General features: G+C 42.7%; 1 protein-coding gene across 6 annotated transcripts in view; it reads right to left on the bottom strand.

Annotated features, from left to right (window-relative positions):
- MCC (MCC regulator of WNT signaling pathway) overlaps nucleotides 1-14,537 on the bottom strand; it is a 372,812-nt gene that overhangs the window by 280,161 nt on the left and 78,114 nt on the right. For 3 of the 6 annotated variants that reach the window (XM_084778403.1, XM_084778407.1, XM_084778405.1), the window contains one exon: nucleotides 11,292-11,491. In XM_084778403.1, coding sequence (XP_084634529.1) covers nucleotides 11,292-11,491 — 200 coding nt within the window. The remainder of the gene's footprint in view (nucleotides 1-11,291; nucleotides 11,492-14,537) is intronic. The other 3 variants (XM_084778404.1, XM_084778406.1, XM_084778408.1) reach the window with 1 other exon arrangement.

Here is a 14,537-nt window from a genome sequence, read left to right as displayed (position 1 = left end):
ATGAGTGAGTATGTACCAGGACAAAAACAAAAACAAAAACAAAAAACCAGAGTAGATCGACAGTAAAACATCATCACAACAGGTGCTTAAAACACCCAGCGGAAACCAACTAGGGATGTCCCACTGACAGCCAACTGGCTATCTTTGTAGAGAGAGTCCTGGGCAAAAATCCCCTCAGGTGGAGCATCCAAGTAAAATAACAAAGAGCAACAGAGATGACGTCATCAAATCGGGTGCTCACAACAGCCAGCAGAAAACAACTGGGGAAGTTGAGGCATTCGCTGGAGTTTTTCATTCAGCTTTCTTTCCACAGAGATACTTCCCGTGGCTGGACTTCCAGCTTCCTGTTCCCACTGTAGACAGGTTTGCATCATGAAATAAGTAACGGTAACCTCTGCAGGAAATGGCTTACTTTCTAGCCGTCCCCAAGAATTCAGTGCCTTACTCTTGGGCTATTTTCATATTTTCTTCCCTTCCTGTCATAGGGTCAGTAGGTGAAGCCTGTACCCAGACAAGGAACCTTGGAAGACAACTTCGAGACAAATATGCTTGGGTCTGAACTGGAGGGAGAGACAATGTTACTTTCAGAGCCAGCTTCTTAGTGAGCTCAAACAACCAAAACAAGTTACCGGTCTCATGTATATTGCACATTATTTCATCTGTTAGCTATGAGTACCATCTTCTTCCATGGCTAGTATTCCTAAATAAATTCTACATGTGAAACAGTTGAGATAACTTTTATTTTCAGTCTCTACCCCATAAAAAGTGGCTGATAGGCATTATGAAAATCTTTACAGCCTACTTCAGTTAACGTTCTAATATCTGTCTTCAAATGTTGTTCCATTTTTATCAGCTCAAAGACTTCAAGATTTTTTTTTCTAGCAAGATAGGAAAGCAGCAATAGCACCCACCATTGTTTATTGCACACTGCCTTTCACAAAGAACTATATTAAACACTTTCTGTGCATTGTTCCATTTGATGTTTGTCGTGATTGTGCAGAAAATATTACTCCTACATGATTGGAACACAGAGTTTACCTAAATGAAATGAAATTACTTCCCTACAGTTTGCTGGAAGGTACAGAGCGTGTGTCGTAGAAGCCCACATCCTGGTTACTCATGGCAGAAGTTCTTTAAGTTAATGAAAAAAATGTGAAAAGCAAACATGGCTAAGATTTTTATGAAACCAAATTTACTTTTTCATTCATTTACTTATAGATAGAAGATCAGCAGCAGATGCTACTTAGGTGTGGTGCCGACAAACCCCTTCCATTGAAATGATGGTGACACTGGGAAGGTTGGAGACTGGCTTTTGAGTTTTGGCCATGGAGAGAGTTGTCAAGTCTCGGTCTTTCAAAAGGTTACTGGCCCACAGCATCGTTTGTTATGAGATTAAATGCACACTGAGAAATTGACATATTCAGGGGGCCAGTGAGATGGCACAGGCTCTTGGTACCAAGCCTGGCAACCTGAGTTTCATCCCTGAGCCCACATGGTGGAAAGAGAGAAGCTACTTGCAAGATACCTGAGAGACATTGCTGCCCAAGAGCATGAATGGCCACACAGGTGCCCTGTGATTGTGAGAGGGGCATGGCTGCCCTTTTATGCATTCGTTGCCATGGCCTCTCTTCACAGCCTGACCACAGGGAAAGAAGGGGGTCTCCCTGCCACCCTGTCACCCAGTTGCTCCTTCATTTGTTACAAAGAAGTAACAGAAGCTGATTCATGGCCAAGGGAACCAAGCCAAAGCAGGTTCACCTGGCTAACCAGGAGCAGAGAACCCGTCCAGGGAAAGTAGTCCCTGCAGCCAGGGGGCCCACACTCTAGATTTATGCGAATAATACAGCAGCAATTCTTCCATAACATCTTCATGTGCACAAATGCACCAAGAAAGACCTCTGCAAATCCTCCTCTACCACCACCACCACCCCCAGAAAAGAAAGAAAAGAAAACAACAGCAAACAAAAGTAAATAGGTAAAAAGAAGGCTTTTTACTGAATTTAATGTTCTTCCCCCAAAGTATTACAATGTCCACAGAATGTTACAGCATAAAAATGTCAAATCTATGCTTGCAATGTAATTTTTTTTAAGCCTAAGAGCAATTTTACTAGATTTTGAGAGAAAAATAACAAGACAGGAAGCTGTTAACAAATCTAAGCAGCTGCCAGGGAGAGGGAGCTGGCTAAGAGGAAGAGAGAAAGCCTGGCTCTGTGAACTGGAAGCAAAAGAAACAGGCAGGGTCAGCTCTGGAGATCTGGGGATGGGGAGGGTAAGAGAGTCTGAATTTGAGCAGAGAGTGTTTGACAATATATGGGAAAAATGAGCTATTAAGAGGGATCTGAAGAACACTTCAGTGATTAAATGCATTCATGAAGGTTTTGCTCAGTCAGTATGAAGAATTGAATGGACATCATCTCTGTACATTTTCAAATGGCACAAACATATCCAAATAAGTGTTTCATTTCTCATGTGGGTTCCTTTGGAAGGTGGCAGCTGCTATATACTTGAACTTAATTAAAGTTAAAATTATAGATAGATTGCAGAGTTAGTTATAGAATGGTTACTAGATTATAGCGCTTATAATTCCTGCAGGTCAAACTATATTTTACATCCCCGATCAAATCAAAGTCATTTATAATATATCAATATAATGCCAAAAAAAGTGCGAATTCATAGTCTGCATCCTAGTAAACAGAGGATGCTCAGCCAAATCAGGCTATCACCAGACGACTCTGTAGAGCTCTCATGTGACCTAGAAAAGGCACCCACTGCTATTTTGTTGTCAATTATTGTTAGCTAGCCCTTGATTTTAGAACATCTAGGTAGCCGGTTCAAATAAAAAAAAGAAAATAATAAAGACAGTGGTAATTGAATACACACACACACACAAACACACACAGAAACACACACACACACACAGAGGAAGGTGTTTCTTGTGCTGAAATATGCAAATTCAAAGTGTTCTCCAAAGAAAAAGACAGACATTTGAATTGTATAATAAGTGAAGCTTGGCTAATGCTTATCAATGCTTAGGAACATGTGGCAGACTATCTCAACACAGGTCTCAGTTGCTTGTTTTTAAATACAAGATTTTTATTGTTTGAGAATTAAATATGTGCCTAAAATGTATTTTGATCATATCCAGACCCCTCTCAATTTTGTGTCCTCTTCATGTTTGACAACTCCCCAAGTCCAGCTCATGCTGCCTGTGCCCCTGGCTGTGGTGCTATCCACTGGAGCGTGGTTGATGACCAGGAGCCATAGCTCTGAAGAAAATTGGCAGATAGAACATTCTAGTTCAACTGCTCACTCCCAGGTATACTACCGGCATAAAAGAAAAGGCTCCATTGAGTTTCTGGCTACTGGATTCACAGAGTAGAAAACTTGCTACATCTCTTTTGTTCATTTACTACAATGCTGGAGGTCAAATTCAGGACCTTGTGCAAGCTATGAAAGAGTGCTTTGTTGACTTTCATTTGTTTATTTTATTTTTAAGTGTGTGTGTGTGTGTGTGTGTGTGTGTGTGTGTGTCCACATGCATGGATACAAGTGAGTTCAGGTCTCCTTTGAGGCTGGAACAGGATGTCAGATCCCTCTGAGCTAGAATTATAGACAAATATGAGCTGTACAACAAGAGTGCAGGGTCCTTAACGGCTGAGCTATCTCCTTAGGTCCTGTTCAATTTTAAAGTTTATACAACTTGACTGGTACAACTCATGAATACTTCATTTTTATCTTTTAAAAAATGTAAACACCTTTTTAAAAAAAGGACAAAAGTAAGTGTTAAAATAGGAAAATTGTGCTGATGAGCTGCTGCCAAGCCTGAGGATCAAGGTTCAATCCCTGGGACTCACATAGCAGAAGGAGAGACTCCCTCAATAGGCTATTGTGCCTTGGTATGTCCATGTTCACACATACATGCATACCAACATATAAAATAAACAAATACAGAAAAAAGTAAGAGGAAGTAGACAAAACTGTAGTCTGAGTATGCAAGGTAGTGGAAGACATGCTTGAACAGCCCTTCAACACATAGCTTTATTCATCTTCAAAGGAGGAGGCCAGCAGGGCTGTGTTTTGAGCTGTGAGCCATCATTTGAAACGGTGGGAAAGCACAAAGTAGTATACTTCTTCATTAATAGCTGCTGTGTCTGACACATAGGAGCACATTCTACAAATAGGAAATCAACCTCAATAATTTAGAAGAGACAAATTTTTGAAATTTCTAGATAGTTCTCAGAACAAATCTTCATCCCCCGCCCCTTTTGTATTTATTGTCCCATTTCCGTAAAAATCTGAAGGGTTGCATGCTGTGCTGAAGAATTTCTTATTTGCAGGTTAAGAGTGCCCAGAAGAGGGCGCTATGGCCACAAAGCTGACACATGTCCTCTAGACCAAAGGTTTCAAAAGATGCTAACTGCAGATCTGGTCACTCTTTAATGACCAGAGCATCTTAAAATCACAGAGGGAGAAATGAAAACTTCCCTGTCTTAAAAACAATTCAAGGACATTAAAAATATACACATAATGATCATTTAGCTGACGAAAGATAGGAGAAAATTCATGGCTGTTACTCCTAACACGCTTCATTTAAACACTTTATATCATGTGCATGTTTTCTTTCCTAGTGCAACTTAAAGTCACATCAATTAGTTCTCATATTAATGAAAATCCCAAAGCTAAGGACAGTTTAAATGATAATGTAGCTGAAAGAATATACCTAGAAATTTATATTTTGCTCAAGAATTTATCAGTGTTTTATCTATAAAATAAAGGAATCACTTCCATGCATCAGTATACTTAAGGATGTCACTACTTAGAAGTCCTAACATTACTCTGTGTCTTGGGTAATGCAGATCTTTCAAGAAAATGTTTTTCCCAGAGAACAGGCATTTTCTTTTTGCATTCCCTCTTTACCACTGTGGCTTTGCCTCCCAAAGAGAGCTTGGATTTCGCTGGCACTTTCACTGTTGCTCTGCGGTGGCTCAGAACCAAGTCAGTTCAACTAAATCTGAAGCAAGCCTTCCAGCACCTTCTCTCCTGTGTGGTTCTGCATGGTTGTACGTGAGGGACATCCTACCTGAGATCTGCAAGTTAAGAGTAAAGACATCACCCTTGATACCTTCTGAAGGCTGGCGTGGAGCGCTGGCTTAGTCTGTTTTGTGCTGCTATCACATAATACCTGAGGCTTGGTAACTTATAATGGAAAGACACTTATGAACTCACAGTTTTCAAGGTTGGGAAGTCCTAAGTCAAAGTGTTAGCATTTGATTATGGACTGTGTTTATTGTAAGGGGTGGGCAATCCTCCTCCTCCTCCTCCTCTTCCTCCTCTTCATTCTCTTCCTCCTCCTCCTCCTTCTCCTCCTCCTCATTTTGTTTTGAAACAGGGTCTCACTATATAGCTTTGGATGGCCTGGAAACCACAGAGATCAACTTGCCTGTGCCTCCTGTGTGCTGAGATTAAAGGAGTTCACCATCATGCTTGGCACTCTTTTCTTTTCTGCATATGGCATCAGTCCTGCTCCTAAAGATGTATCCATTGGAGCCTAATTATCTCCTAAAGCATCTCACTCTTAATATCATTATCACAGCAATTAAATTTCAGCATGACTTTTGGAGAAAACATTCACATCAAAACAGGTGCCAAGCACAATGGCAATTTGCATCGATTGTTGCCAGTCTGCCATTTATCAGTGTGGTGTACTAGGCTTATAGCACTACAGATCTCCCAGATCTCTGAGTGCTTGGTTAGCTTCATGTGCTCTGGATAAAGCATGCCAGCTTCTCCTGCAGGTCACTGGGTGGGACACAGTAGGGGTGAAGGAGGTTCTAGATCGCCCTTGCTCTCCTGTGCTGATCTGAAAGACGCAGAATAGCATCGAGCTGAACACTATCCTGCAGAGTCAATAGACCGTGCCACCAGCTCCTACATCTGCATGAGGCCTATCCACTGTGCGTCATCACTTGTGCCCTAATTCATACGTTGCTGCCCTGCCTCTTCCATACAAGTGTCTGTTGACAGCATCATCTTGTTCTGCTCGTGTGTGCTTGGCACCGGCTTTGATCTGAATATCTCCTTCAAAGCTCATGCTGAAACTTAACTGCCATTGTGGCACTATTGGGAGATTGGCATTGGGTGGGGCTGTGGGCTTAGAAAGTAAGGCTTGTGTAGGAAGTGCCCAAAAGCTTCCCAATGGTAAAGAGAAGTCAGTAATGGGTCTCTTCCTCTTGCCTCCAATCTACCCTGTTTCTCCTGCTTTAGACTCTGGAGGGGACTCTGTAAACACTGCTTCTCAGTCAATAGAGGATGCCAAAGGAGGGAGTCAGAAATCCCCAATCTGGCTGTGCTCTCCCCCGCAGAGACCAGCAGTGTAGGACATCCGGCTTGCTCACTCTTGGAAAGATTTAGTGTTTCGTTATTTCAGCAGGCTTTCTAGCAAATTCCACTGGCATTCTGGAGTCACCTTCTTAGCGGTGCTTGGTAACTCTTGCAGGTACTCCTGTGGATGGAATCCCAGCAAGCTGGGCTGGTTCTCTAGAAGGCTGGTGGTCTATTTGTCATCGCTGGTGTAAAGAACCACCAGGAACTTCCCTATGGCCCAGTGGGTACCATCACCCCTTCAGAGGTACAAACAAGGCTGGGCAATGTGAGAGCCTTCTTCCAAATGTGTTTCTTGGCTGGGCTCTCTGTACCTGTGTGGGGCAGCTCTTTCCCTCCATTATTTGTGAACTTACTGAAGTTCTTCCCCCCCCGCCCCCCCCGCTTGTGGTAACACTGTGCTACTCGTTAATATTGCTTATATTAACCTTCCCCTGTGTGAATTATTGTGTGCTTTCCATCTCCAAGCTGGATGCTGACCAATGGCTTTTGCTTCTAGCTGTTTTGTTTTTAAACAGAACTTAATTTTATTGGTTCAGGATTTTGTTTTAGAAGGAACATAAATCATTTCTAATATGACTTTATAAATAAAAGGATTACCCAAGCGTGGCATTTCAAGAGGCTATTTGCTTTCTTTGACCACACACAAGGCTATTTCTCAAGCTAGGATCATACATGCCTGTGAGCAGAAGCAACAGTGCCTGTGTAATGCACCACCCCAAACACAATGGTTGACACAGCGGCTACTATTTCTCATGTGACAAGAAGACTCCAGACTTAGTCTGAAAGTGTGTGGACATAGGGAGGGGTGGAGAATTTAAAGCTCAACCCCCCAATACCAGGGTTTAAGCACATAATTAGGTTCAAGCCTTAGTTAAAACTTTCTCTTTTCTACTCTGGGAGAAAATATAGTCATCAGAAGACCTCAGTGTCTGTATTTGAATTTATGGTCAGATTCTCACAAAGGATGGTCTTGAGTGAGCATGTTATGTTGAACAATTATTAATATTTAATATTGATTCATATAATTAGTAAGGTGGCAGTTATTCCTTAACCTGATATTTTATAAATAAAAGACATAGAAACCTTTTAGAATTTTAATAAGCCTTAATGCACTGGGGCTGGACAGATATTAACCCTCAAAGCTATTTTCTCTGCTTCCTAGCCAAAATCCCCATCAACACTTGCACATGTTTTCCATTTGTGCTGCGTCTGCTCCATCACACCAATCCTCAGAGCAAGCTCCTCCCAGTCACATGCTTCTAGTTCACTCTAACCCTTGGCGACTTTTCTTTCTCCTCCTCCCTCTCTCCATCTTCCTTGCCTCCTGGTCTCCCCAACCTCAAGCCCGGGGAACCTAAACTCCACCTACCTCTCTTCTGCCCAATCAGGGAGCAAGCAACTTTATTAGCCAATCAGGGCTAATTTGGGAGGCAAGGTGCACACAACACCATTTTGGATATGTGAGAATTTTGGATGTGTAAGGATCGTTGGAGGTAAGCAGTTAACATTTGAATACATAGTAGCTCCAGATCAGCCGCCAACAATGTTCAGCTTTGCTGATTTATTTAGTCATGTGTGTAGTTCCTAGTCACCTGTGGAGCTGAATCCTTTCTAACTTGTTTGTTACATTCCAATGACTAGCTGCCATCATGCCTCACAGATATTTTTCACAGGCTTTCATAGCCATAGCCAAACAGAAAAGTCTACAAGCTGAAATGCACTAACTACGACTATATGAGCTGGGTGCCTGGTGTTGTGTACTGATTTCCTCAGAGATAAAACCATCCAGCTTGGAGGGAAGCTCACTAAAACATTAAACTTTCTAAAGGAGGTGAAAATATCCACCCAGACAGAAAGCTTGTTAGTTTCAGGAAGTAAACAATGGGAAAACTTCAGGAAGTCCCTGAAACTGACCAAATTCTCTAGGGCTCCCTCTCCCCAAGCATGTATAACCCTAAAGACTGCTAAAAGATACTCTCTGACCAGCAGAGCTACTAGGAAGAGGCAGAAATCAGCTCAGTGACCTAGAAAAGATTCGGATCACCTGAGCTGCCAGAAAGAGACTGTCTCCTACCTTTTGTCTGCAGGCTGCACAGTGTGTTCCACGTTTCCAGCTTTTGTGAGCTGCCCTCACCCTGGGGTGGGTTTTTGGTGATGCAACTGTCTTTGAGTCATTTATTCTTTTGTAAGTAACCCCTCACTTATATTCCTGTAAGTAAGCCCAATTACGCCCATTGGTTGGCCTTTGGTGGCTTCCATTCTTTGATCTGTTATCAACATGAACTACGTGTTCACATATCCATAGGAATGGAATCACACAAACTTGGTATTTTTTTAAAAAGGTTTATTTATTTATTAATATGTACACAGCGCTCTGCCTGTGTGCACAGCTGCAGGCCAGAAGAGGGCATCAGATTACATTATAGATGGTTGTGAGCCACCCTGTGGTTTCTGGGGATTGAATTCCGGACCTCTGGAAGAGCAGGTGGCACTCTTAACCACTCAGCCATCTCTCCAGTCCCAGAAACTTGGTATTTAAGGGAGTTTTTATTGAGCTAGCATCTGCCAAGGCCATCTCAAGCATCATCCATCCATGGCTGGAGTGATCAATAGGGAGGGAATATGTATGGAGCGTATTAGAACTCAACATCTTGAGTTCTTTGATGAACCAACTCAGAGGATACGGCCAGATGGGGACCGTATCTACATCTGCTAAACAGAGATAAGACGGTAGGAATCCACTCAAGAGGCTCCTGAAAAGCTAGCACCCACAGATACACTGAGAAGTAGAAAACTGTCAGTTCCTCCAGCTTTCCACGGTGGGTTTGTTGCACAACTGGGGGCCATGAACTCCATTGATCAGTGTATAATGCTGATTTTCACTGTCATCGATATTGCTATGACATTGACTGTCTTGAAAACAGAACCAGGGGCTGGCGATTATTGCTCAGTTGCTAGAGTGCTTGCTCAGCCTGCATGCTGTACTGGGTTCAGTTCCCAGCAATGTGTTAACCAGGCACGGTGGTACATGCCAACAGTCTTATTAGAGTTCAGGAGGTACAGGCAAGAAGATCAGAAGTGCAGGGAAATCCGGAGCTACTAAGGCTGTCGATGAGCTACAGAGCTCAGTTGAAGTAGCACAGGGAAGGCTGGGTTTGCTGGAAATGGTTGTGACAGGCATGGTTAAATCTAGGCCCATGCCAGACATATTTACTGGTCGTGTCCTGGTCCATTGAACACACAGAGAGCAGGTGCCATGTTCTAGTAGAACTGTACAAGGCTGTCCTTGAAGGCTGGCTAGGCAAGGAATAGCACAATAACCACGGATGGCTTGGCAGGCCTTAGGAGATGCAGCCATAAACCAGGGAGGGATTGTATGTGTATGTGCTCATAATATTTTAAAATTTAAAAACATTTTAAATTATGTAACATTCTTAGGCTTATATTAAAGTTGCAAAGACAGGATAGTTTCATAAACAATTTCTTTCATTTTTTTTTAAAATTTCTCTCATTTATTAACATGTTATACTATTATATGATCCTCATTATGGTTCATGTATCAACTAGAGCCCATATTTCCCCAGGTCTCCTTAGATTTTTCTCATCCTGGATCTCACCAAAGGAGTGGCATTACATTTAACTTTCACCTTTTCAGCATGGTTGAAGAGAGACAGTGTCTCTTCCCAGATTTTCCTTGGTTTCAATAACATTAGCAGTTTTGATAAGAGCTGGTCAAGAATTCTATAGAATGTCATTAGAGTTTGGGTAATTTTTTGCATTTTAAGTGTTGCTAGAGACTTATGATTATTGTTTTTCAAACATCTCCCCCCAAAACATATGAATAGAATATATATCATAACATGTGCTTATAAACCTGTAGTTTCTATCAAAACAAACTCAGAATCATTATAGACATGCTATTCTACCATTCAGAGTTATCTTCCTTCCTTCCTTTCTTTGTGTGTTTTTTTTTCTTTTTAAATTTTCAAGACAGGGTTTCACTGTGTAGCCTTGCTTGTCCTGGACTCGCTTTGTAGACCAGGTTGGCACCGAACTCACAGAGATCCACCTGCCTCTGCCTCCCTGGATTCTGGAATTACAGGCATGCGCCTGCATAGGAGGGAGAGAGCTCCAGTGGGAACCCCCACAGAGCTCAGAAAGCAATCTTAATTTGTAAACTGCAAGTCACTGAAAATGAGGCAGGATCAACCACACACCCCAACCTGATCCCCCAGTTCTGATGAAGGAAGCCAATAGTTCTGTACCCAAGACAGTCCCAGTCACCTTTATATGAAGCTGTGGCTCAATCGTCAGTAGCAATAAAAAAAAAACAACTAAAATAATCATTTCCTGTGGTTTCTAATAATTTTAAAAGTCTAAACCAGAACAATAATCAAACTATCAATATTTCTCTCTCTCTCTCTCTCTCTCTTTCTCTCTCTCTCTCTCTCTCTCTCTCTCTCTCTCTCTCTCTCTCTCTCTCTCTCCTCTCTCTCCCTCTCCCTCTCCCTCTCTCTCCCTTCTCCCTCTCCCTCCCCCTCCAAAGGAGTAAAGCTCAAATTCAGGAACAGAAATAAGTTTGGTTTGCGATGACTGGTACCACAGGAGTGTTCTAGAAGAGCTGCCATGTACTTAAGTAAATCAGACTGTACAAGTTATAGACTGAGTTGGTCAAAACACCTTTTTGAAGTCTGCTCTATTATTACCGTGAGAATGAAGTTCCTAAGCCCTTAAGTGCTAGCAACTTTGGAGCACACCCAACAATACCAGCAGCAGTGGAAATGGCACATTATTAGCTCAACAAGAAAAGATAATACTCAGTATAGCCTTGGAGCTCGAAAATTAAATAGTGGTATTGGAATACAGACAAGCCAGAAGGTGTGTTCTGTGAACAGAGAGGTACTCACGGTACTGGCCAGCTCTAGATAGCTTCCGCCTGGAGAGGTGCCAGGATGCGGGGACTGTGTGAGAAGCTTGTGGAACACAGCCTGCTGAGGCCAAGAGCTTCCTCCACATTCCAGCAGCTTCTGGAGGGGCAGCTGGCTCTGCAAGTCGGGGCTCTGGAGGTCCCTGGCACCGGAATCGTACTCCCAGCTCTCCCTGGCTGCTGACAAGAGATGCAGGGAAAATAAAAAGACATTTCTTTCATTAGCCTGTGGGTGGTCAGTAAGCAATGATTTGAAACCTCTGAGTTTTCCCAGTGCCAGCATCTCAAAACACATGTGGCTCCCAGGCTGCCTGCTAAGCACTTTCCCTTTCAGATCGACACATGGGAAGTATGAAGATGAAAGCAATTTTAAATGAAGAATTCGGAAATAGTTATGCAATGAATATACACACCCTCCCCAACACTAAAGTGGAGTGTGTGTGTGTGTGTGTGTGTGTGTGTGTGTGTGTGTGTGAGAGAGAGAGAGAGAGAGAGAGAGAGAGAGAGAGAGAGAGAGAGAGAGAGAGAGAGAGGCGCACAGGAGAGCAAGTAAGAAAGAAATCCAGACCAAAGCCACATCTGTCTGTGATTTGCACTTGGTTATTGTGTTGGCCTTCGTGCTTGCTGGTGATCCTGAGGAAGAAGAAGGAAGAAAGAGAGAAGACAGAAGGCACAGACATGTTCGCATCATGTCACCTGGAGGAAGCTGGGCTGTGTCCACGTTGGACACAGCCATGCAGCTGAGTTCAGGACACTAGACTGAACAAACTAGCAAGGCTCGCTTCCTGGTCTCCTCATGAGCCCCTTGGGGTGCGGTTCCCCGTGCCCTTTGCCTTCTGGTAGGGTTCAAGTGGGATCAGCACCATGGAAGCCACACAGTGCAGATGGTAGAGCCGCAAGATGAAAGATACCTAGATCTCTGAATCATCATCTCTTATGGGGAGTGGTCTGCTTGCCCTAAATGCCCTGTGTGTTTACTTCATGTGAATAGGCACTCAGCTTCCATTGCAGTGGCTCTCAACCTTCCTAACGTTGAGAGCCTTTAATACAGTACCTCATATTATGGTGATGCTCCATCCATAAAATTATTTCCATTGTTACTTTATAACTGTAGTTTTGCTACTGTTATGATTCGTGATATAAATGTCTGTGTTTTCTGATGGTCCTTGGCGGTTGCTGTGAAAAGTTTGTTTGACCCTCAGAGGGGTCATGACCCACGGGTTTAGAACTGCTATTCTATTGTGTTTGATTAGAGAACTTTAGTATTACCCCACTACAACAGATTAGAATCAAATTGTACTAATGACTGTAATACAGTGCAAAAGTGTAATGAAAAGTTGATCTAGAGGAGGAGTTAAAATCCTAGGCTTCCATTGTTACATTTGCAAGATTTGTTTGTTTGTCTGTTTTTCAAGATGGAGTTTTTCTGTGTAACCTTGGCTGTCATGGACTCACTTTGTAGACCTGCATGGCCTCAAACACATAGAGATCCTCCTGCCTCTGCCTTCTAAATGCTGGGATTAAATGCCACCATGCCCGGCTGCATTTGTTAGAAAAGTTAGGCTAGGAGAAAAGCCTGCTTCCTCATATTGTTCACTCCAGAACAGAAGTCCATTTCAGGTACATGTGGTAAGTGGAACCTGAGTTACATGCTTCTATCTTAGCTGCAAAGGAGGCTGGGAAAATGTTATAGGGAGGTGCTGGGGATTCAGGAGGAGCATGCTGAACCCTGACTCTGGAGTTCTGAAATCTTTAATATAGGACTTTCATATAAACGGGATATTCTGAGACTTGAGTACAACAATGTACAGCAAACTACAAACTGTGTACTGAGGGTCTTCTTCTTCTTCTTCTTCTTCTTCTTCTTCTTCTTCTTCTTCTTCTTCTTCTTCTTCTTCTTCTTCTTTTTGATTATTGGTGAAGTTAATCAGTTTGATTTGGAAAATGATCTTCATATGATTTACCACTACTATACTTTGCTTATCTTAAGTCAGTTTGACCCACAAGTTTCATGCCCTGCTCTGTGACTAAATACACTGGCCACTTTGTATCAAAAGCACAATCCTGCCACTGTGTTTGTTCAGGGTCTGTTTTACCTTGCCTGTCCTTTGGGTGATGGTGGTGCTGGGGTTGAGCATAGAGCCTCCCAAGTCCGAGGTAAGGAATCCAGCACTGAGCTACATATCCAGTCTGCAATGTCTGTTTTAGTAAACAGTCTATCTTTTATTAATTTTTAAAGATCTTATTTATGTGCATGTATTTGCATGTATATATGCCTGCAGGTGCCTTCAGAGGCCAGGAGAGGGCAGCAGATGCCCTGTAGCTGGAGTTACTGGCAGTTGTGAGCCACTCAACATGAGTGCCCAGAACCAGACTCTGGTCCTCTGCAAGTGACAAGTGCTCTCAACCAAGCTACCTCTCTGGATCCCTATCAGTCATTTTACAAGGCAGTCTTGCTTCGACACAGGTTTCAAAGCATCTGTCCCTCTTTCCTTCCCTTTCTCTTCAATGCTTTGTTAGTTGCCTGATTACCTTAGGGTTTTTACCATGGCCCAGCCAGCATCATGTGACAGGAAGACTCAGCAAGTTCAGAGTTGAAAAGTGGATCTCTTCTACCGGAGTGAATGTCAGATGGTCTTCACACGTGACACAGACGTGCACAGAGTTCGGTTTTCTCCTTAAATCTCCATTATCCCTAACACTGTGATATATCAAACATTTAATAAACATTTAGTGAACAGATTGCTGAATTATGCATGGCTGCAGTGCCCTGGGGCTTCATCCTTTAATCGGGAAAAGCAAATGTGTATCACTTTAAAAATATCAAAAGAAATTATACACACATTTGTTCCTCATGGCAACTGAGAGCCTCATTTTTAAAATAAAGTGTAATAGTACTGGGATGAGCCAATCAAAGGAAGCATTAATTCTGCCGTGCTGATAGGCCCCGGCACAGTTGCTAGCAGGCCTGTCCAACTGCTTAGCCATGCTTCGTATTCATCAGAAGTTCAAAAGGCCTTAATCACTGTTCCATAATCACTTCTGCTGAGGAGGTGCTGAACAACTCAGACTTCCTGCTGAGGGCCAAGTCAGTCACAGTGCATCCACACAACATAAAAGAGGACGTACATGTAAAATACACTTCTCATCTATCTTCATTATTAGATCATCTGTTAGATTTTCTTGGGGAAGAACTACCTCTCTCCAGACAAAACAGGAGCCATAT

The sequence above is a fragment of the Acomys minous genome, assembly GCF_964271855.1.
Source record: "Acomys minous genome assembly, chromosome: 4".
NCBI lineage: Eukaryota > Metazoa > Chordata > Mammalia > Rodentia > Muridae > Acomys > Acomys minous.
The sequence above is the reverse complement of the archived record's forward strand: the minus strand, read 5'-3'. Positions and strand labels throughout refer to the sequence as shown.